This window comes from Epinephelus moara, chromosome 8 (genome assembly GCF_006386435.1).
Source record: "Epinephelus moara isolate mb chromosome 8, YSFRI_EMoa_1.0, whole genome shotgun sequence".
NCBI classification, from domain to species: Eukaryota; Metazoa; Chordata; class Actinopteri; order Perciformes; family Serranidae; genus Epinephelus; species Epinephelus moara.
This window is the reverse complement of record NC_065513.1, coordinates 33,221,824-33,247,219: the sequence shown is the minus strand read 5'-3', so window position 1 is coordinate 33,247,219 and position 25,396 is coordinate 33,221,824. Positions and strand designations below refer to the sequence as shown.

The following is a 25,396-nucleotide window of genomic DNA, read 5'->3' as shown; positions in this document are numbered from 1 at the left end:
AATCTCTATGTACATCTCTCTGCTCTTCATTCCCCCCAAAATATTATATTGGAATAGTCGTATGTCATTTCCAATTGTGTTGAAAATTCAACATGGGTTGGGATGATTCGAGGCACGAGTGGGTACTGGTAAAAATCTCAAGTTCATGTTTTTCAGATGCTTCACAGACAATAATTATCACCTAGATATTAATTATGAACAGTACCTTCATTGCAAAAGTACGTTTTCAAAGGGCAGTTTTAATTTTGGGCTTTAAAATACCACTTCCAACAGAAAGCAAAAAACAGCACACTCCAGTTTGTCTCTCCTGCTTGTTTGAGTGTTTGTGTGTGTGTGTGTGTGTGTGTGTGTGTTTGCGTATGTGGCTAACTCACCCCAGCTGGTCTGTCAGGTTCCACAGTACATTGGGTGTGGGCATTAGTGGTGAACCGTCATATAAAACCACTGAGGCTCCCACTGCCAGAGCAGACACCAGCCAGTTCCACATCATCCAGCCGGTCTAAGGACAGCACACACACACACACACACACACACACACACACACACACACACACACACACAAAAACAGTAGTCAGTTTATCTGGTATAAACACTCCTCTCTCTCATCAACATGGATAAATGGGTAGCAAAACGGACAAAACTCCTGCAGACTGTGAGTTATGTATCTGTGGTTCACATAATAGTGTTTCTGTTTTTACTGCATGCTGAGCTGCAGCTTTGGCAGCATCCCTAAAGCATACACATATTGGTGGTAATGTTAGGTCTGCAGACATCTGACTGCAGAGCTAATACAAGATACACTTTGTATATACAGTATGAGGCACTTACATAGTTATAATTAGCAGTGAAATTATTAGTCACGTAATCAATTTGTTGAGTGACAGAAAATTGGGCTACAGTTTTCAGAATCAATTAATCACTGCTTCAAAAAAGCTCCAAAAATCTGCCTTTCTTTCATTTATATCATTGTCAGTTTAATGCATTTAGGTTGGACTGTTGGTTGCCCAAACAACAACAAAAAAAAAAAAAACATCATTATGAGTTGTGAAAACCTGTGGTGGGCGTATTTCAAATTTTCTGGCTTTAATGGGAAAAAACTACTAATTAGATTAACAAATAAAAACAACAGATGAACTTATAATTAAAATAATAAGTATCTGCAGCTGAAATTCCCTCAGCTATAAATAGCAGAGGTGTGGACTCAAATCACATCACTTGGAGTTGAGTCATACTTTCATAAGTCATAAATTTTATGACTTTAGACCTGATTTGACAAAATCTACAAAGACTTGCACGTGGACCTGGACTTTAACACCAATGATTAATGCCTTCACTTAGACTTGAGCCTTTTGACTTTGAAATACTTGATTAGATCAGTGGTTCCCAACTGGTGGGTCACGGTCCAAAAGTGGGTCTGTGACTCACCAAAATGTCAAGTTTGGAAAAAACACACTTTATTTATATGTACGGTGAATTTCCGGCACAGAGTTTTTATTTTGAAGTGCCGTTTCCTGCTGTAAAGTGAATAACAGACAGCTACTTGACAGTAACAGCAAGCTAGCTCGACAACATGGCCAAACGAAAGTACAATGCTGAATGTATTAAACTGTGTGGACCTCGAGGAGAAAGGAGAAATCTGGACCCTGGGGTGGGACCATGAAGAGAACCATGATCCTAACATTTCTGGGCGCTAGTTGGAAAAAATGATACACAAGATAATTTCATTTGGGTACAAAAACTAAGCAGTGGTCTAAAAAAAAAAAAAAAAAAAAAAAAATCTGGTATGCAAAACATGCAGGTCCAAAATTATAGATGGAGATGGAACAACTTCCAACTTCATTTGACATTTGAAGTTCCACAAAGAAGAGCAAGTCCAGGCTAATATTAACACAGTTAGCGAGCTAACACTTAGCTTATGTCATTACTCTGTTGTTAAAATGTCGTTACATTTGATAAAGAGCAAATTATGTCTTGTTAGGGACCTGAAACTTAAAGAATAGAATAGTCTTGACTTGGGACTTGAGTGCAAAGAATTAAAACTTACTTTAGACTTGCAAAACACTGACTTTGTCCCATCTCTGCTAAATAGGCAGATACAGATTAACTAAACAGATGAAAGTGCGCCAATTGCGCCAATTGTGCGATACCAATGCTTAAGAGAATCAATTTCTGAATCAAGAAAATATGCTCCCATTTATTTGTTCCCAACAGCATGCATGTGTCAAAACACCCAAACCACCCTTGAATGTTGCACTAATCATGTGTAAACACACAAACACACACAGAAATTGCAGCTTTAATCAACATAAAAGGATGTTCCTCAGTGTTTATCATCACAAGGAGCCAGATTCTTCGAGGAACAACTAAAAATTATGCACAGCTCTGACCTTCAGCACTCACTGCTGCTCATTAGACAAGATCTGTTTGTCTGTGCATGCACATGTGTGTGTGTGTGTCTGTGACCAGGCTCGTAATTAAAGATAGCCCACAACACAAATACTTAACATTCTACCTCTGCTGGTAACTGAGAGGAGACAACAACAGAGCAGTGGACAGTTCCCCACATCTAACGCATTGTGGTTAAAATAAGCACGTCAGTTTTATTGTGAAAAGCTTGTGGACATACCGTGGTGTAGTAAATGATGACATCACTGCTGGTCATATTGCCATGGAGGATGTGTTCTTTCAAGTGTTGGATGAGCGTGCCCTACAGAAACAAAGAGAAAGTCAGAGCATTAATATAACAGCAAACAACTATTTATTACATAAATATATAGTGGAGTAACGGCGTGCTGAGCAGAGGATGAAGTCACACTGCCTCTGTGTGTGTGTTGTTATCCGAGCTTCTCTGTGGTTTGTTATAGTTAGCCGGTCCAGCCCACATGCATGTGTATCCCAGTGCCGAGCTCATCACTGCCGCTTTGCACTGCGCTCATTCGGCAGTTACCGCTGATATTGAAACACCGTTGTCGCAGAAGGGTAGCACCCATCCCCCAGTTACTCCCTGGTTAGTGGTCAGCACTGTTGCTGTAGTTAAGTGCTGTTTAAGGAGTTAGCACCGTTAGCTGCTAGCCACCAGCTCAGCCACCTCCATCTTGAGAACCATTTCCCGAAAACTCATACTCAGTTCCCCATAGAGTCCCTTTAAGGTTTTTGCTCATACTTTTGCTTATGACATTGACATTTGGTGATTGTTACCTCTCTGGATGTTGTTTATCTGCATATTACAGGCTATAATTAAAGGGACAGTTCAAACCTAAATCAAAAATACATACGTTTCCTCTTACCTGTAGTGCTATATATCAGTCTTGACTGTTTTGGTGTGAGTTGCAAGTGTGAGAAAAATCGGCCGCCTTCCCTTTAATATAATGGAACTAAATGGCACTCAGCTTGTGAGTTTAAAACCCAACAGCAATGCCTGTTTTCAGAAATCATGACCTGGTTGATTATCTACTTACAAGATAATCCACAGACCTTGTTGTGAGCAGTTTATGAAGGAACTATTTTCTTCCTACCAAACTACACCTGCCAGCTGTATCACCGTGCAGAAGGAAGTGTGCATCTACTGACGGATGAGAGGCTCGTGCTCGTAAAGAGGTACTGTCTCTGGAAAGAGACATTGCTGTTGAGTTTTTCAAATGTATTTTTTTTGGTGCTTTACGCAGCACAAGCCGAGTGCCATCAAGTTCCATTTTATTCAAGAGAAGGCAGACACGTCTAAGGCCGATATCTCTGAAGCTCACACCAAAACAATCCAGAGAGATAAGTAGCTCCATAGTTAAGAGGGAAAATCAGCATTTTTGATTTGGGGGTGAACTGTCCCTTTAACATACTGTATCCTCAAATTCTCACAATATATTTTCAGGCAAAAGTTCATAAACCCCAGACGAATACACACAGCACACACAAGCACTTCTTTTGATAAAAAGGGCAATTTGTGTTAAGTGCTCCCACAGTCACCAACCCATCACAACTGGATGGGTTATTATTGCTGGTGGCGAGCATGAACTGTGTGAGTGTGTGTGGTTTAGTTTTGAGCCTATGTGTACGTTCCTGTTTGTATAAACAGGTGCTGTGTGTGTGTGTGTGTGTGTGTGTGTTTGTGTGTGTGTGTGTGTGTGTAATCTTTGGCAGGACTCAGCTGCCATACCCGTCCTTTGGTGCATGCCATCTTGCTACTGACAGCATGTTAACAGAGCCGTAACAAAGCAGAAAGCGCAACAGTGCCGGGGCTAATTGGTAGAGCCAGAGAGGCCTGCCAGTGTCGCAATACGAAATGTTTTCACCAACGCATTACTGTCCAATTATCGGCAGCATGGGGAGAAGGAGGGGGCACGAAAGAAAGAGACAGAGAGGAAGACAATAATAGAAATGAAGAAAAGGGAGCTTGAGGAAAGAAGGGTGGGGGGGGGGGACCCTAATGAGAGTCTGAAATGGAGGAATAAGTGGAAAAAAATTGAAGATGCAGGCAAGTTAGGGATAGAAAAGCAAACGGGAAAGAACGCAGGAGAATAAAGCAAGAAACAGAAAAATGGAGACAGCAAAATAGATGCGTTTCAGAGAGGGAGAACACTTTGTGAAAATGTGTGAATGCATTTGTTTGAGTGTGTTAACCTGTTTTGAATGTTGAGTGTTTCAGCCTTCAAAGTGCAGTGGTGCTTTTGAAATCACACATTCATCTGACACTCTCCCTCACTCAGATGGGGTATGTAGCAGGAAAGAAAAATGTCATTCACACATTCTCCTGAGAGCGGATAGCCTTTCAAAGAGCTGGTGATAGAGGTTTGCTGCCATCTTGTGGTGGAAAATATAACACAAACCCAAATGACACAGGCATACAGTTAATACTACTGTGAAGCTGGGGAAGAGTGACTTAAATTTGGGCAAGAGTGTCACTTTCTGTGCATTCCAGTGCCCATACTAACACACTATACAGTATGCCAAAAAAAGATTTAGTATGTCCTAATACATAGTATGTCTAAGACAGTAAAATACCAGGATGTTCTACTACATCCGGTCCGATTTTGCAGTTTGCTTTTCTTGCTTTTCTGACTCAGAATTCTCTGCACAGTGAACGATATGTCAAATCGACTGACCCGCAAACAGATGACAGCTGACTGACAGCTGTCAGAAGTCGCAATGACAGTGCGTTCAAGTAACTGATGACCAGTCTAACAGTGATAACAGGAATATTAATTGTTTAAGTGAACAAAATAATCATAAATATCGCAAACAACAAACTTATTTTCATCACTATGAATACACCAATGACAGAGATCTGCAGATGTAATTTTACCATCGCAAATATAATATGTTAGAAATCTACCATCTGTGCAGTTATAACTTTAAAGTTAAACTACATACATTGCAAAGTAACAACAGCAGAGCTCTCGGTTTGATCTTAGCCTCTGGCGAACTCAGTAAGTGGTGTTTTTCTTTTTTCTCCAAGGTAACGGATATAAAAGCAAGAGAGTCAAAGTTCAGGGCGTAATGTAATGAGAAAGTAGAATGTCCTGATTGTGTGCATGCAACAGTGCATACTTTTTAAGGGCAGCTGAAGCACCTACTTAAAGTAAAAAGAAAAAGTATGCGATTCAGAACGCACCCTTTGTGTTGGAAAGTGGTGACATAAGGGCTCAGATGAAAACAAATGCAAACAGTCTTCAACGTGTGATTTTTGGCAATGTAATAGGGAATCAGTTTGAGGTCTGAGTGGATAGTTACAGTGCATCACAAGGGCACAACCCAGCCTTCCTTCTATTAAAGGGTGTGGGTTTAATTTCAATGTTATGGGGGGTACACATGTGAAGCTGGCGGGCGGTCTGGGACTCCTCTGCCAGGAAAATTTGAGTGTCAGACACTTCATATCATAAATTTAATTTAATAATAATTTAATGTTATTCCTGCTGAGTCAACTCACATGTAGGCATGATTTAGTGTCTTTTGTTTGGGGAAGTGACCTCTTTAAATGTGCATGGGGCACCTATTCATGTCAACGACACGTTAATTGATGTAACTGGTAAACATCTGAATTTTAATAGCTTGTATAGTGTGGTCGTGATCACAGAGAGAGTGGAAAACTTGGACAAGAAGAAACCGTGTCAACAATCTGTTAAAGTTACTCAAGTAATCTGTGGAGCTCTCTGTTGCTAGGATGAACAGGGCAGGTTACATCATGCTTGAGGCCAGGAAGGAGGCACTCAACTTGGATAGAAAAACGGTATCAATTTGTATTTTGTCATCATTTTTAATCTATAGTGCATGTTTGAGGAACTTTATACATGTTTACTAGAATTTAGAAAAAGACTCATGGGGACGGGGAAGGTCAGGGTTGAGGAATGATCAAAAGGTGCAGGTGTATATGTTGTGTTACTTCTTTATGTCTGTTACTGTCTTTGTCATAACAGTAGAGCTGTATTAACCAAGGTATGATGTTATTACGAGACGGTGAGACAGTTGTTGTTTTAATTTTTTGTTTTTTAATTTGTTATCATGTTTTCTTCATTTATCTGTCTGACATTGCCCTGACACCTACACGTGCTGTGTCACTGACAGCAGTTATTAATTGGTTAAATATAGAAGAAACAAATGTGCATTGTGCAAAAAAAGTAACATAAGCTGAAAAAAAGTCCCGTCTTGCATACTGATTCTAAAATGACCCAAAAATATGCATGTGCTGATCAGTAACTTACCTAAATAAACTCTCATTTTTTCTTTTGGTATAATTTTGTTTCCGACACAACTTGCAGGTATACATTAAAGTGTATTGTATGTTTTCTTGTAGTGCACAAAAACCGGGGAAGAGAGAGCGGGGGTGACATGCAGCAAAGGGCTGTGGGTTGAAATCCAGCCTGCGCCCACTGCGGCATGGAAACGGCCTTTGTACATGGGGCCCGACACCTATGAATTTAAGCATTATTTGATCTATGACATTAAATTCTCTTTAAAAGAAGTGTAATATAGAAGATTGACAGAATGTGGATAAAGGCACAAAGGGGACACCCACAGTGGCTGTCACCACATCATCAGACACAGTTTTCATATTGTGAAAGATTACACCATGAAACAGTGGTTTTGCCCTCAGTGTGTCTTTTTGACAGCTCAAATATTGAGACAGTGAGAGCTTCAATGGGCCTTTAGAATTGAGAGATCATATATTCATGATCAAAAGCTCCAGAAAAGCTACTAAATGGTCCTTTTGGTCAAAGTTATTTTTTCCCAACCACCATTTCAAAGGTCAGAAACTAACTTTAAATCTAAATCTAAACCTGAATCATTTACTATTCCTTAAAAGCTGGCGAACTGTCTGCTGATCAAGATCATGTGATATGATCAAAAGCTCCGGTACAGCTAATAAATGGAGAATTTAGGTTTTACTCAACAACTTCAACTGCTTTTTAATCCTCTTTCTTTTCTTGTCTTTCTCTTACTGGAAGCACCGGCTTCTCTTCAAAGTGTTCACATGTGTATTGATAAAAATGGCGTGCACTGAATAGCAAACTGTGCATGTGGGGCAACCCAGGAGAGCTCTGCAAACAGATGCGACCACTGTGTGCTAATGTGTGTGTGTGTTTGTGAGACAGCTGCGGTACATCTAAGCCTTGTGGAGCACTCACAAAAAAAATTAGCAACAAAAACAGCAACAAAAGTGTCTTGTTTTGACTGACAGCCGTGGCCCTTACTCCACATCTTTTACATAATAAAATCAATTATATGTTAAACAAGCACAAACAAGAATACAGGACGACCCACGAGTCAGTCAGAGAGATGCAACATTCCTCCCGTTATTTGCAAAATTATCGGCAGTGTGTTTGAGAAATTGTGTTTGTGCCCGCTCCGCAAACAAACACAGGGAGAGTGATGCATATTTATGATTTTTGGGCTAAGTGGAAGCCAATGTTATTCTTACCCCAGCGGAGTGGACCATACATTTAGGAGCTCCTGTGGTGCCAGAGGAGTACATGATGAACAGAGGATGATTGAATGGAAGCTGCTCGAACTCCAGCTGAGGAAACTGGTCGCCCTCGCCACGACCAGATGCCAAAAAATCATCTATAAATACACTGCAGATATCAAACAAAAAAAAAAACAGTGAGAAAAGTTACATATGGGAAACAGAGTGTATGTCTAACCTGTTCTCTGTCATACAAAAGAAACCATCTGTTCCAGTTTCTCAGTTTTAACACTTGAGTGTAGTTGCATGCACAGTCACACACCTGTTGGGGATCTTGGAGAGGTCGGTCTCGTGTTTGGAGCGAGCGTAGGGAATCACCACTATTTTCTGCAGGTCAGGCAGACCTACAGAGAGACAGGGAGAGTGTGAGGCTTTGTTTGTTTTTCACACTATAACCTTATGAAAGCAAAGAGGGTTCCCAGAGGAATCACAGTGTTATTCCCATTAACATGTAACACATTTTGGTTCTTCATGGAAAAACATTTTTTTTAGTGAGGGGCTCAAAGGCGCTCAGAAACACTCTGAACACTTATGGTGGCAGGTGAGGAAATCCTACCTCATACTCCAGCATGTGTTATGTACAACAGCGTAACACATCCATGTTTTCTGAATTAATGGCATTAATAGCTCAGAATTAGAGTAAAGTTTTCATGGGATAAAATCGGCTCTTGTTTCTCTGAATTAACAAGATAATAACCTCATGTTTTTTTCTACTTCAGAAAAAGGAGCAGAATTTTTTTCAAGAAATTGTGACACAAATTCTGAGATAATAATATTTTTAAGCAGCGTTTTTTTTCTAGTGAATGCATTACGCTTCTGTAGTTATGCATTTGTTCTTTGGACGATTTAATTTTGAACACTTGTAAAACCAAGTAGAGCTACTTTATTCTACTCTACTGCTTTTACCCTTTAAAAGTCCAGTGTGTAGTAAGATTTTAGGGGGGTTTAGCGGCATCTAGCAGTTAGATTGCAACCAGCTGAAAGTTCCAGTTGTAATTCCTTCAGGGTTCATTGTTCAGGAGGTTTTTACCAGGAGCCAAATTATCTGCAGAGGTCTCTTCCTCTCCAAAACAAGCAGACACTGCGTACGCACAAAACAAGGCCTGAAAGAGGCGTGCGCCACTTCCCACGCAAAAAGGTGTGGTCTATAAAAACAGACTTGATGGGAGAAACTTTGACCAATGCTTCCGAACATTTTGGAGATAGGCAATTGGCGATGCAGATGGTGAGGTGGAAACCTGACTGTCGAAACTGTCCAATATTTTTTGGCACACGCCATTTTTGGCTTTTGTCCGTATGTACATTTTTAGTATGGATCCTATGCATTGTTTCATAAATGAGACCTCAGGTGATTATAACCGATAAAAACGCTAACTATAGTGGCTAAAGCAGAAATGCAAAAACGCAAGTGGCTCTACCTAGAGCCAGTGTTGGTTTGTCCGTTCTGGGCTACTGTAGAAACATGGCGGTGCAACCTGGTAACAATAACACTATTCTCATGTTCAGGTGATTACACACTAAAGAAATACTTACTATACTTATTATATTATATTTCCCACACACTGGACCTTTAATGGCTCTGTCTACTTGTTAGCCAAAAGTCATAAGTTTCAGTTACTGTGAAGTGTAATTTTAGCAGGTTTTACCGCCCATTAGTTGAAGAGGTCTAATGTATTCGTCACTGTCTGTAATGGATTGATGGTAATCTTGGAGTAACAGCAGACAATTAAACCAAAAACAATGTAAAAATGTATGATCAGAGATTTTGTGGGAGCCAACCTTTGACAACACTGGTCAGCTTTTCCATGTGGTCATGTGTTTTGCCGTTGTAAACCACAGCAGCGACAGAGAAGATCAGCTTGGGCTGGATTTGAGAAAACCTGTCAAGAACACCCTGTAACCAAAAAAAGAGACAGAGAGGGTTAAAATGGAAACTGAGAACACTGGAGTAAGCACAGCAAAATGAAATCCATCAATTACTGCGGTAAGAGCTGTAAATGTATGCCTTGAATTCAACTACTTAATCTTGCATTCATAATTTCTCCTTAAGTACAGACACCATTAGAGAGCAGGAGCATATAAGTGTAAGCAGAGAATGAAGGAGCAATGACTGAGAACAATGTGATTCAGATGGAGAAGATGTGTGAGGAATTTAATGAAGACCTGCAAAATAAACCTCTACACTGTAAATGTCTAACAATTTAATGCATGAACAGTAAAAAATATAGTCAAATAAGTTCCCACTAAGGGTGAAAACACTTTCTTATTGTAAGTGTAGTTCTCTAATCTGCCAGAGGGGGAAGCAGCACACCAGAAACAAGAGCAGAGACCAGGAAGACAAGAGCACCATTGAGGACAGAGCTGCTGTAGGATGAAGTTATTTACACTCTCACTCACTCACATTTTTTCCACACATTTTTGACTGCCAGATGTAACCCTCCTTCTCCTCTTTATGCCTTTTTTATGTGCATATGTGAGTCTGTTCTGCCACAATCATGTATCACCTATAACAATAGGTTAAAGCCCACTGACCCAGTACAGCTCAGCATTGTAGATGGAGGCGTGAGCTCTGCCAGGATTAAGAGATAAAGCCACTCTGACACTAGTACTCAAAATGTGTGCTTTTCTAGCACTGACAGGTGCTTTAGAGTCCACAAAAAAGACATGCAATGTGACTCTAAACCAGCAGATTCAGTAGATTTGGTTTAGTTTATGTATCGGTGGAAGATAAACTTGAGATTAAAGGAATAGTATACCCAGAAAATGATCATTTGTATATCAATAACTCACTCCACGTTACATTTAATTTGCAAAGAAAACCAATTTTTTCTCACATGCCTTCACGGTAAAAGAAGACTCCAAAAACTGAGAAAATTTCTGCTGAATTAAAGTCATAGGGGTCCGTGTTTAACAACAGCCAAACTATACCAAAAAATCAGTTTACATACTCTCACACAACTCGTGCACTTTAATCCAAGTCTCATTTGTCCTGTCGTATGCGCAATACTTCCCAAACACATGCATTTGAACTAAATCTTAACATTTAAAAACACTTCCACCACTTAAATACAATGATAAAATAAAGTGTTGATGGTACATCAGCCAATATGGAAGAAAAACCTATAAATTAAACATATGTAAATACAGAAATATGGGCCACAAACAGTGTAACACAATCCTTACGTTGACCCCAAAGTCGACAGACGTGGAGCTCCAAATGGCTCCGATGCTGGCTGCTGCCAACATGGCCTCCAATGCATGGATACCATTAGGCAGGTAGCCTAAAGGGGGAGAGAGGAGGAAAACATTAAGTTAAGCAGCAATCCAGTATTATGAATCTGATGGCATCATATGTGCCAAGAACTTTTAGGATAAAATACAGCATAGAAAAATACGGTTTATTCAAAATGTACAGAAATAAAACACATTATAGCAGAAGAAATGCCAAGAAATAAGAACTATCAGGAATTATTCCATTGTTTGTCTGATTTTAAAGGTCCCACATTATAAAAAGTTAAATTTCCAAGTCTTTTTTATAAAGCAGGTAAAGGTGCTACACAAATTATGTTAAAGAATCAAAACATTCAATCCACAGAGAAATGCAAACAGTCCGTATTTAGAGACTGTGCCTTCAAGCGAGCTGTCAGGACTTCCATGGAGTCGTGATGTCACAACTTAACTATATAAGGGTGGAAACTGCAGCTACAGTGCCGTTACAGTCATATTCTGGCTACAATGATGGCACAGAGACGCTGACAGCACAGATGTGGAAGAGTGGAAACAATGACCAATCAGAGCAGGCTGGGCTTTTTTGGGAGGGGGGCTTAAAGAGACAGGCGATAAAATGGAGCATCTCAGACAGAGAGTGAATACAGCTATATTCAGGCAGATTGTATGGGAAAAATATATATATATTTTAATATTAACGCATGTAAACATGCTCTAGTAGAAACCCAAAATACGGTATAAGTATTAAAGCATGGACCTGAAAATGAGTATTATATGGGACCTTTAAGTCATTTAACTTATGTGATATCTGGCAGCAGTAAAATGAGAGCGGCTGGATTAGTCATGTAGTCTCTGTCTTATAACACACAGTAGGTTACCCCACTGAGAGAATAGTGGAAGTATACAAAGGGAATAGGGGGGAGGAGGGAGAGATAGAAGATACTGAGCAAAAACAATTTGGATAAAAGGAGGATAGAGGGGAAAAATGAGAACGTAAAAAGAGGGCAGGAGGGAAAGAGGTGATGCATACCAACCAGGCCAGTGAGAATATTTCATTCTTAACAAGCAGGGCTGAGATCATAACCGCTGTCTTGCTGTGATATATTCCTGGATCAATATAGGAAATGGGGCCCAAGGACAATGCAAGTCTTTTCACATGGGCAGAGTCAATCAGATGTAAAGAGAGGGAGAGATATTGGCAACTGCACCACGGAAAAATGAAGAATACAGAATACAGATGCACAACATTGAAATCTGATCATGCGTTTGCATGTTAATTTCAGCCAGGAAAGACTGTTCTGTTCCTGTTATTCAGAGAATTTGCTATAAAAAACTATACCTTTTATCTCAGATGCCTGATGTCAAAGTTGCACCAAATTAAATAAATGGTATTCAAATGGGAAAGGAGAAAATAGTCTATCATGGCTAAAATAAATGACATGAAGTAAAAACAATGGGTTAATCAGGCTCAACACATGAGCCCTGGGCTGTTTGGTTGATAACGTGAATCTAATCTAAGATGATACAACAATAATACAGCCGCTGGCTCCAGCAGAGCACTCTGACTGGTCACAGGCACACGTCAACCATACTGTCACCTCCTATAAATCATGACTAATCAGGGTTTTATTGGTTTCTATGCTGACTCCTGTCGTAACCAGGAAGCTGATGCCTGCTGGATGACATCTCAGGCTGACAGATCACCATCCTGCCACTCCGGCTCTGCAGGCGCCCTCATAAATTATTATCCTCTCACGGTGGACCAAGACAAATAGCGTCATGGATCATAATCTTACTACAACACCTTGCCCGACTGCCTCCGTGGCTGCTGTTATGAATGACGTGTAACAACATACACGGCAAAGCAAAACACTGCCGTTCCTATCTGATTAATCATGCATACTGCTATAAAACTTCAGGTTTCCGGGTTGCTGATAACCACTGAATGGAAATTAACTTGCCCTTACGGACACGAACAGATACTTTGGTGTGACACCACTTCTTCATGGTTTCATAATAAAACGCATCACCACAGGGCTATGGTTCCTACATTTGGCTACTGTTTTCTTATGCTATAATTTAAGAAACAGTTATTAATTTCAAGGACTTAAAAAGTACAAGAAGATGTAGAAAAATGACATTGTTGGATTCGTCCAATTAAAATTTCTGCTTGAGCAGTAACTGGATAAATGGTTACAGAAATAAGAATATGACCTCTGGACCTTTGGTTCCAAATCAGCTGAGAAAAAACTTGTGTGACGTGAATCCTTCCTCGACAATTTCTGTGAATATGCCCCGAGGGAAAGCCCTTAACGACTGGGAAGCTGCTCTGTGGTAAACTTTAATTGTACCAAGCTGTTTAAACGATTATAAAATCAATTAAGATGTTGCACAAAAACTTTTTAAAGATGCCCTGTGGAGTTTCATTACAAACATTTATGTTTATAGTCAGTGTTCGTCACCAAAACATATAATGTTTATCTTTGTGTGCCTTTTCTTCCTCATAAAACTAATGTAATGCTATTTTTTTTTTTTATCAGTTCATGCATTGTTTTCTACTTCGCTTCCCTTATGGGCATTTTGTTGACACATCACCACCATCTAGTTGGTTTGGTAATACTACAAGAATTAAGTCAGGAAAGTTGAGGAGAGGAGAATAGACTTAACAAGTGTCTTAACTAGAGTTATACCACCAATGGTAGCAATGTTGAGCTAACACGGCTACAACTGACAATCCCAGCAGCCTATCTGGTATTTCAGTCTTGGTCCAAGTTCAGCAATGAGGTGTTGCAATATAACCTGATAACCTGATTGTTGTCACTACCGATTTCTTAGCCACCTGAAAAAAACCCTGGGTGGAGTCGGCTGAGGTTGTCTTTTAAATGTCAGTGAAGTACATCCTGTCCTAAAAGCAACTGTGATTGATACTTATGGCAATAATGATTTGAATGACACTGTTTTCTGCTACCATGGCCACATTTAAAAATACATACACAGGGCGTCTCCAGGTATCAGACACTTACATTTAACGCTTTTTAAAACCTTTTCATTTAATGAATGTTTAAAAATAAAACACAAATACACTAAAAAAGAACCAAGGTGAGCCTACATGGATTCATGTTTGAGGAACCAGGGAATATACTATGTCCTGTTGCTTTGATGGAGAAATACATGACATTTCTGCTGCCCAATCCACCAGCCTTTAACCTCCAACCAAAGCAGACAAACTACACTAGCGATATACAATAAGTTACCAATGTAACTTTAGCTAGCTTGCAGGTCTTTATTTGTAACCTAGCTGCTCACTTATCATTAGCTCTGTGTTGTCCATTGTTCACAGTATCATTTCTGTTAACAGTGTAGCCCCACAAGTGACAACAGCTCAGGGAGAGTGAGCATAGAAGTTGCCGACTGTGATTGATATGTGGTTATAATGTAAGTTCAACATGATGAGAACTAACCTTGAGTTCAGTCAGGACCACTTTAGTCAAAGAAAACTTTATTTCCATTAACAGTATTATATTTGGAAGTATGGCTCTGTTCTGGGGCCTCTGCCTTTCCTAAGACCTACACAGAAAGTCTCTTGTACACGTGTATGTGGAAATCCTTCGGGGAGAGAAAGCACACCTCCCTGCCCTTCCATGCACCTACAGCAGCAGCAAAGACCCCCCCCCCACGCACAGAACTGAGTTAGCATCAGCGACAATCAGAAATGGTTGGAAATGGGGTGGAGGCAGGTTGGAAAGCAGCCTGCAGAGGAAGCAGCAACAGTAGACAGGCCAGAGCAGTTTATATAGGGCACCCTGAATGAGATTCACCAATTGGTTGCATAGACAGGAATCATGTGATCTATCAGCTGACTCCTTTCCATCAATCAGCTGCTCCATCAGTTGATTAACTGTTTGAGATGTAGCTGGGATGTGAGCTGAGCACGACATCGTGTCCTGCTTGAACTTAGGCCATGCTCAATGTGTGTTAAAGCCCAGGGGGGTGAACTTCTTTGGCTCCATAAATTTGTAAAGCAGCCAGCAATTTTCACTGCATGTATATGAAGTTTGGCAATCATCCAAAGAGCTACATCGCTTGATGGATGAACGATTATTTGTTATCAAGCAATGATTGAATTTTTTGTTGCCGTTTCTTTATATTATGAAATACTGCCAGGTAAATGTGGTAACCATTTTCTAAAAACAATAAGCCACTTGATAATACTCTGCATTGTGCCTAACAATGCCCCTTGGTCGTTCTAAAAACCACTGCCAACCTCAGCCTCCCATGGTTTTCTGCTTAATTCTACATCTATTCAATGTACGGGAAGTGTGTGCGACAGCAAAATGTGTCCTGCTGGTGAACAATCGCCTTAAGTTTCAACTGTTCAGCTTGTGTTGAAACACCAGTGGTGCAATTTCTAAAATGGAAACCATATTTGTTTCGTTTGTTAAGATATTATTTTACTTTATAATGCTGCTACAGTTCTGTTTTATACTGTTGACTCCACATACTTACTACTCAACAGTTACAGACTGTGGTTGCACAATGTGTGTTTATAATGACACATAATATAAAAACATGCATTCCCAGTGGAGGAACAGTGGGTGTGTAGGCTACGAACAAGCTTCATAACAGGGTGGGGGTTGATGTTCAAGATGATGAGGACCAAGGAGATGAGCAATGGATCTAAAAGCGTACAAAGGGGAGAGTACATACATGTGTATGTGTGAGTGTGTGTGTGCTGGGTTGGCTCTTTTCCTGCCATAAAGCTTGGTTGGCCTCATCAGCTAAGTGCTCATATATCTCCTGGATTAGAGACACTGACAAGACATTCCAGTAACAACCTGGGGACAAGGACATCTCCGTCTCTAGGGCACAACAGCGAGCCAACACATTCAAAACACACACACACACAGATTTGTGTTCGATACGTCAAAGGAATAGGGAGACTGGAGAAGGGAGGCACAAAGTAGCTGGTGTCTCTCTGTCTGTGTTTCTGTAGCTCCCTCTCCATTTCTGTCCATCCCACCAGTCTTTGTAATGAGATTCCCACAGAGCTTAAGTCATTTAGCTAATGGAATTCCCTACCGCAATATCCATCTTTCCTCTGAGCCCACACACACACACAGGAACTTTACACACAGTGGTTGTTCCTGCACAAAGTAGCTCAATATGAGCTCCTGAACAGCAGCCATAGATTTCAGCCACATTGCTGCTTCAAAATAAAGCAGGAAACTTGCCTCGATTTCTTTACTGATTACGTCAATATACAGTCCTAGGGTTGGCTTCAGTGGGTCACATTTCCGGGTGAAAGCTCTTGTGGTTTCACACAAGCATTGCAAGTCCAGATGTCCTTTTCCTCATCAATTTTCTCTAGCTCGAATTAAAAAGAATCCACAAGCATTTTTAGTAACCTCTGAATTATTGTGCCTGCTCTTTGTCATCTTTATCCACACACAAAAAAAACGGTTTGTCATAAAAAGGCTTGTATAGGATGTGCTGAATCCAACTTGAGCAGAAACAGACGCTGTTTCAAAGAGTGAAAACTTTGGGCATCTGATGCTACTATTTGACAACAGCTGTGAAACTGAAGCCCCTGATACTGACACAGCACAAACAGCTCAATAAACAATGCAGCGTCACGGCTGGAAATGTAGCACAGAACAGAGAATGAAACAGAGACAGTGATGGATGAGACTCAGTGCAGTTAGACAATCACACACTGCTGTATCCTAAATGAATACAATGTACAGGCAGTGTATGAACAAACTGCTTCGTGAAAAATCTAAATTCTAAAACACAACTTATTGCATTACACTTTCTTGGTTCTTGTAAACGGCTACTATTGACGAAGGAACTGTCTGCAGTACGACAAGCAACACAGATGCAGCATAAATCCATGACCCACTGTGAACGGTAATCAGACTGGATTTATGCTCACACTATTTCACACCAAATTTACCCAACAGCAAACTGTGGAGGCTTCTGACACCCATGATTTTGACTGACACAAGGGTCAGAGCAGTGGCGTATGATAGTTAGAAAGGGCCCCAGTCCAGTGCACGTTATTATGATGGGCCCTTGTGCAAGATTTTGCATTTAAACTAGCTATGACATGACATTGGACAATATCGACATACATATTAGCAGCAATCATCAGCGCAACTCTCTCAAACATGCTGTTTGAGGACCTGCTCTCTCTATGGGCCCCCTCCTCCCATGGGCCCTAGCGCAACCACACTGCCTGCACTGTCTATATTTACGCCCCTGGGTCGGAGTCCTTATTGTAGCTGAATAAAACAATCTGCTCTTGTATAGTTATCGACTGTATCAGGGCTCAACAATAAGGATTGCCCGATTGCCCGGGGCAAGTAAAACTCACGGTCGGGCATGTAAACTAACAACTCACAAGTTGCTAAAAATAGTAAAAGTTAATAACTAATTGATAAAATAAATGTATTTTAAAACGTGCTCCTTCGGCTCTGATGCAGCGGTCTCTCTGCCTGAAGTCACAGGCACACGCTGTGTAACAATGTCCTGCCCACAGCCCCCATTGATATTATTTTGCACGATGGACACTTCATATAATAACATAACAATATACTATTCATCGTGTCATTTCTGTCTCTACATGGTCACGCGTTAACAATTCTCCTCTGCTCTCTGTATCGCGCACGGCGGAGTTCCGCCACACACACAGGTGAGCACGCTAGAGCGGCTCGGGCCGCATTTTCCTGACCAAACCTGACCCCGAGCCCGGTGCAGTTTGTCAGCTGACAAAGTTATTGAAATGGACAGTGTGTAAATAACCAACAGACTGCTGTTACGCACAGACAAACACGCTGCTCGCACAGCAGCTCAGCACGGCACTCATGCTGAGCTTGTGTTGCGTTCAGGCGTTGTCACGTAAATAACAACTTCCAACACTTAAATAGGTCATAGCACAAAACAGCAGCATGTCAAGTGACTTTTTACTTTATTATATTCAATAAAATTGTATGTTCCTAAATCTTGAGACACCTCATATGTAAGCTAGACAGACATTTCACCTGCTCATTACTGTGCACACATGTACTGTATGTACTTAGTCCTAAAGAGCCCTTCTGGTGCCAGTAGATACATAGAAACATCCCAGCAGGCTGTGCTTTGCAAGCATACAAAAAGTTTCATGCATGTGAAAATGATGTGGTATGTGGTAGTCTACTGATAGAGTAGAGAGAGAGCTAAGTAGCACTGAAGTAGAGTAGAGCAGGGCAGAGAGATGGAAGCAAAATATATTAAACCTGGTGTTAATACAGCAGAACTGGAGAGAGGGGTGAAAAATAAATAGAGGTGGGCATGGCTCAAGTAGGGCGCAAAATTATAGACGGAGAACGATGGACAAATTTTTCACTTTAAGCCCTGACCCTGTCAAATTTTTGTAGGAATTAAGCTACAATACATGACATATGTTGTTTTAATTAATAAATACAGTGTGAATAAAGATTACATAACATAAAAATAACTGCAGTCTTTGTTATTTGATAGCCGCTTAAATTAAACAATTTTTATAGGGCAAGTAAAAACTGACTTCAGGCAAGTAGATCTGTGACCAACTTGCCCGACCGGGCAAGTGAAAAAAAACCTTAGCATTGAACCCTGTGTATGTATGCATGGGTGTGTATTTTGAGATAAAAAAAATCCTCTTAATGCCACCAAACATCCTTTTTCCTTTCTTCAAGGAGTCTGGTCAACAAATGGTTCTGTTCAGCAGTCTGACACACTTTTGTTTGACAACCCTAAAGTAACCAAACTCCTGATAGCTGAGCAGCTCTAACAGCACAGTGTGTATTTTCACAGCCAGTGATGTGGCAACAAACTCAGCAGGTCAAACAGATAAGCTCTTAAAAGCCTTTGACACTTGAATTGTTTTTTCTTAAAAAGTACCGATCACAAATTGAGGTGGGGAAATATATATGACTTACTTCAAAGCCACAATGGCAGCTTACACTGTTTAGTTTGCAGATATAAATGTGTAGCTCTGGCTGAATGTAGTGTGCAGTGGGGCTGTGTGGAGAAATATGCACCCTCAGCCATTCCTGCCTGTACAAATATGAACTTTGAGAAAATAAATAGTGACTTTCAGAGAGAGACGCAGCCTGTGCCAAGACAGCCAGGCCTCCTTAGCAGTGAGCACAAACACACCCACAGAGTTACAGCAGATGAGGCCATGTTCAACTCATGATGCAACATGTTTGAAATAAAGAAGAAGGAAGAAGGAGATGAAAAACACTGGAAGATAAAAAAGGATGGGGTAAGAAATAAGTCAGGAGGAGAGCTACTAATCTACCAACTAATGTGGTTGGTAATCAACCATCACTTGGCTGACAGGAAAGTGCAGATGCAGATGCCATTTTCCCCATACTGTCTCTCATTTTCCACCAGTGAGACTCACCTACGACCCTGTCTCCAGTCTGGATGCCCATCTTCCTCATGGCGGCAGCAAACAGCGCCACATCGCGCCTCAGCTCCCCAAACGTCACCTTCACAATCTCATCATTTGCCTCCGCTAGTGGACACAAAGAGAAAGTAACACACAGAAACAGAGATCAATATGTACATCTAAACAAAACACTTCCATATATTTTAAATGGTTGGTGTACCACTTGGTTTAAATGCCTATCAAACCCCTGACAATAAAATCCAAAGCATAGGAGAAGAAAACCAGGGAGGCAGACATAAACAGAGAATGATAGTGTGGCAAGACAGAGCCACAGACAGGAACAGTCCACTTTGTCTCCCTAAGTAATAGCTTACTGACATTGAAAGAGGCTCCACGGCATCGTGACCAATGGGCCCTCTCATAATTACATTACAGCTCCTGCAGAAGGTCGTGCGCACACTGTGCATGCGAATGCGCACAAGCCCACTCTCCCTCATGCACACACTGATGGGGCCGTGATAAAGGGCCTATCTATTAGTATGTGACAGTCCTCAGAGATAGAGGAGGGAGGAGCAGTTAAGCTATTCACAAGGTGACGTATGCAGCCTTGCACTCGCCACGAATGCAACCTCTGTTCTTTGATGTCTTTGTAACTTTCGTTCTGCTTGGTTTATTTTCAAAATATAAACTGTGACAATGCAGAAAAAAACAAAGAGTAAACAATCTGTGCAACTGCAGGTAAACTGGGAGGCTGAAACCTCCATCTTGCCCTGCGTGATTTGAGTGTGTATCCTTTATTTACTTACTCGCAGCATAGAGAGCTACTTTGTCCTGGTCGGCATGTTTGAGCAAGTTCTCAGCGTAGTTGAGCCGAGCTCCTTTAAACCACTCTGGAACATCCGAGATCCGTTTGGTTACGTCCACCACCTAGGATACACCCACAGAACACACACAGAGAGCACGCACCGGAGAGACACGGCATTGTCATTGACTGAGACCAAACTTTTTGATGCTTTGGTTGTTGTTGCTGGCACAGAATTAAGCACATAAATGGGACTGCGAGATAAAAGCGCTCAAGTTTACACAGTAATCAAGCATGTGCCACTGCAACAGCTGATTGTGTGACTGTGTGTAGCTTAAAACAAAAAGAGTAAGACATACGATTTGTCATAAAATCCACAGCAACACTGGGATTTAATAACTGAGCTCACTACAATATGTTTGATTGAGTAGTTGTTTGTCTCCCTGTCTTCCATCCAAGAACAGGTTGAGTGGGTGACACAATGTACACTAAAATAAATTATATGTGACGTGGAAGGTGTTAGCTACGTGTACAAACAGGATGTGTTAACCACATGGCACAGTGCCTTAAAGGTCAGACACTATTTATTACCTCACACGCCCACCTAGTTGGCTATATCCTGGAGTGCAATAAACAATGAATACAAAAAATAAGATCATTTAAAGTCAGCGTCACCTCCATTTTCGAAATAGCCTTTTACTGTTGCCTTAATAAAATAAGTGCAATTCTTATGTTCTTATTCAAAAATGCTTCTTGACAAAGGTTTAACATTGAATTTCCCCTCAGGGGGATTAATAAAGTGAATAAACTTAAACTTAAACTTAACTTAAACTTAACTTAACTTTAAGCGGCTTTGAATTAACTTCTCCTGAAGGATGAATCATATCACATTACAGCCGTCCCATAAAAAATAATGACCAACAAAGACTGCTCATCAAATCATGGCATAACAATAAAGTTATTTCCTAATATTTACACTTTAATGGGCCTCATTCACTATTATAGATTCTAAACCACAGCACATATGAATTAGAAGGTATAGGTAGCTGGATTTACAATCAGGAACCAAAGTGTTTGACACTTGACAACAGGACGTAACTATAATGTACAATTAATGCACACAGTGGATACAAAGCCGATCGAGGCGTTGCACTCCATCATGTAACCACAAACAAGTTATTCCAGATAGTTTAAGGGTTGGTATGTGGCAACGCAGATAATATGTGTGCAAATCAATGTGGTATTTTGTATCAGTGTTACATAAAGGGACAGTAAAGGAGGAACCATAAGAATGCACCAGACGGGAAAAGTTGAAAATTACCACCATAAAAAAAGCTAAAAGTGTAATGTTAGTGATTCAGTGAATCTTAATGAGACGTTTCTCTACTCTGCACACCAATTCAGAACTGAAAAAGTCATTTGCTGGCAATATGCTACTCCCAAAAATTATTTTATTTTTATGTGTATCATGATATGTTCAGTGAAAGTGAAACCGGCCATGAAATTTCAGGCTGCCATCAGAGTCATTCTCCTCCAGGATACAGCAGACTCACCTCTTCATATGCTTTGGAGCTGACGACTCCACAGAAGCGCCACACGTCTGCCCAGAAATCTGGGTAGTTGTCCACCGACCACTGGTACAGGTCATTGTAGTTGACTAGAGGATGACGAAGCAATGATTACTACAGATGTACAGCAACTTTCTGGTGTGACTTTCAGCTCAAGCACATCATATAAAAGGTGCAACAGGTGATTAAACATGAGAAATGATCAGTAGAAGTACCTCTTAAGTAGGGGTGGGAATCCCCAGAGGCCCCACCATACGATATTATCACGATACAATATTATTGCGATGTGTGGTGTTGCTATATGCTGAGTATTGTGATAAAATATATTGCAATATATTGCAATTTATAACCTTTTTTCAGAGGCAAATTGTGTCCCCAAAGGAAAACTTTTCCAGCATCAACAGTTTTATTAAATAAAATAAAATAGTTAGCCTGTTCATCTCACTACAGTCATTTATATTGCAGCAAAATCTATCTAGTAACCTGGAAAAGCAACTAATTATATTATTCTAGCAGACTACGTAATGTTTAATTTGTATTTTTAATATCAATAATTTATGTCCTCCTGACACCTGAACTTTTGTGTGGTATGCATTTTTAATTTCTAGCTATTTGGGATGAGTAGGACCTGATAAGTATAAAAAACGAAACACTGTCAATGATAATAAAGTCCCAATGTCTTCAAATGAGTACTTCCTAATTAACAGCGTCTTAAGTTGTCACTGTTGCTAGAACTGGTCAAATGTGTTGCCATATCAAACTACAAACATTATTAATCATAAATAAAAAGGTTTCAACCATAAAATGTGATCAGGTTTCGGACCTTGGCGACTTTTGTGTCGGGATCGGCCGCAGATCGACTTGGCAGAGATGGCAGCCATCTTGTTTTTACATGATTTAGTGTATTGTGCTCTTACTACCACTAGATGGCACAAAAAAGTGTCCACGAACGAGGACAACAGGTCTAAGTTAAGTAGAATGAAGTATAAGGTCAAGTAACCCCAAAATGTGATGTCCTTATGAGGACACAGGGTCTCAGGAGGATATAATAAAAAAAAATAAAAAATACTTGGTGTCTGTGTGACGATACGATATTGCCACACAAAAATATCGCGATACTACGCTGTATCGATTTTTCCCCCACCCCTACACTAAAGCTTAACAAACTGGGATTTATCTTGCAAACTCTCCTGACTAACTGATTTAAAGGAAAACTTGTCCCGTGTCAGCTGCTGTGATAGCTAACCTACCCAATACATACTGTAATATGCCTGGGAAAAAAAATAACACAGATGTTCAAATCCATTTCTGCCATATTAATTTTTCGCACATCTGCCATAGCTGTTGCTGCTGTTGTGTGCTGGGGCAGCAGGTTGAGGGTAGCAGACGTCAACAGACTCAATAAACTGATTCACAAGGCCAGTAACGTCATGGAGGTGGAGCAACAGAGTCATAGAGCAGGATGCTGTTTAAGATACCTGTCATCTTGGACAATGTCTCCCGCCCACTCCATGATGTGCTGGTCAAACACAGGAGCACATTTAGTGACAGACTCATTTCCCCATGATGCTCCACAGAGCACCACAGGAAGTCAAACCTGTACAACTCCTCCCTCAGAGTGTCAGCCGCTCTGAGTCAATAGACTGGCATTTGGACTTTTTAACCTACTGCATTTATAATTCATAATCATCTCATAGGTGCAGTAATTCAACTTCCACAATATTTGTTGCACTTATTCATCTGTGAAATATTTTCACCTCTTGAATGTATATATTAATTCAACATACAGTGCACATATCTGTACATATTTCTCATGTTTACTCTAATTCTATTGTTGTTTTATTCTACTGATGTCTATACTGTGGTTGAATTTTCACACTTACAGCCTCGGCACAGTGACGATATATTTATAATTTTAATATTTCAATTTCTATATCTTAAGTATGAATGAATTACTTTATTTTGAACCAAAAATAATTAAAAAAGACAAAGATAACAGTGTCTGAAAAGTAGTAGGTAGAAGTACAACTTATACGTCCATACCCCTTTCTTACATTTCTTTTTTTGACACATATTATTTCAACAAGTTACAAAATTTATTTAAAACTAATATACAACGATCCCCAGTCTATTTACCACCCAATTAAATAAATAAAACCAGTTTATGCACAGTCCAAGTACCACCCAGTGTTACAAACTCCCCCTAACACAACCTTTCCTCGTCTGTGTATCTGCCAAAAATATATTTTTGTATAGTTTTTAATTGATTTATATTTGTGCTTTGTTTCAGCTCATCATGCAGCCCATTTCACAAATTTCCAAAAAATGTTTCCACAATTTTTTTTTAATGTTTCCAAGCACTAGTGTTGAAGCATACTGCACATTTTATTCTTATTTTAATGCACATTTCATTTCTACTTTATTTTATTTATTGCTTTATATGTTCACACTTTATTTCATACTCTTACTTCTTATGATTCTCTATGATTCTCATAATTTCCCTTGGGGATCAATAAAGTACATCTGATACTGATACTGACTCTGATGGATCTATATCTTCCCATCTCTCCCCAATTACGTTCTCTCCATTCTGTCTCTCCATTCACTGCCCGATGGATCAGGTTTTTCAGCATTCCCCCACAACCCTGATGGCTTAAATTTACACGCTGTCAGAAACAAAAATGAAATAGGCCGCTCTCTTCCATCGGCTGGCAGCAGCCCTGCAGAGAGGCTGTCCTCAGTGAGGAGCTGAGAGTGATCCAGACATGAGAGCCAAGCTGAGCTGCAGTGTTGTAAACGCCTGATTATTATCACAAAGGGAGTGGTGATTTATAGTTGCTAATAATTGTATTAGTCTGCAGCTGCAGGGATGTGTTTATGCTGATTCACTGTCTCTTTAATAGTGTCTTTAAATTGCACACAAACACAGATTGAAGCATTGCACTGCAGAGCACCTTTACGGGGGTGAATCTGTAATGTAACGTAAGGTAATTATACAACATATCTACAGATAGCAGGAGGGGACACAATAGGTTTCTAATAAGCTCACTAGCTTCCCTGTCTGGCTCCTCGTCTGTCTTCCTCCCTCCTCTCCACTCCACTCCACTCACCCAGATTAAGTCCATAGTCCCCGTTGACCTGTATCCTGAACTTGTCCATCTGTGTGTTCCTCTTGGAGTCCGGGTACCACAACACCTTGCTCTCCATATCCATAATCTTCTCGCTCTTCCCTTCCGTGTCCTTAGACATCTTAGTCGCGTCCCTTGTGTCGGCTAACACACAAAAGCAAGCCCCGTGCTGAAGCTAACCGTCCCTGGGGTTGACTGCTAGTGTCAAATGAGCTCACCGACCCGGCTAGCTGCTTAGTGTGAATGGCTGGGGGAATTACAGCGCGCGACAGCTAGCAAGGTTCAGCTCACTGTCAAAGACAA

General features: G+C 40.4%; 1 protein-coding gene across 1 annotated transcript in view; it reads right to left on the bottom strand.

The window, feature by feature from the left end:
* Positions 1–25,396, bottom strand: part of aacs (acetoacetyl-CoA synthetase) — a 56,942-nt gene extending 31,546 nt beyond the window's left edge. The window contains exons 1-10 of the mRNA XM_050051055.1: positions 25,076–25,396; positions 21,951–22,054; positions 20,402–20,522; positions 19,608–19,721; positions 11,138–11,235; positions 9,734–9,848; positions 8,217–8,298; positions 7,910–8,063; positions 2,627–2,707; positions 375–499 (exon numbers count right to left, since the gene is read on the bottom strand). Coding sequence (XP_049907012.1) covers positions 375–499; positions 2,627–2,707; positions 7,910–8,063; positions 8,217–8,298; positions 9,734–9,848; positions 11,138–11,235; positions 19,608–19,721; positions 20,402–20,522; positions 21,951–22,054; positions 25,076–25,214 — 1,133 coding nt within the window. The 5' untranslated portion in view covers positions 25,215–25,396. The remainder of the gene's footprint in view (positions 1–374; positions 500–2,626; positions 2,708–7,909; positions 8,064–8,216; positions 8,299–9,733; positions 9,849–11,137; positions 11,236–19,607; positions 19,722–20,401; positions 20,523–21,950; positions 22,055–25,075) is intronic.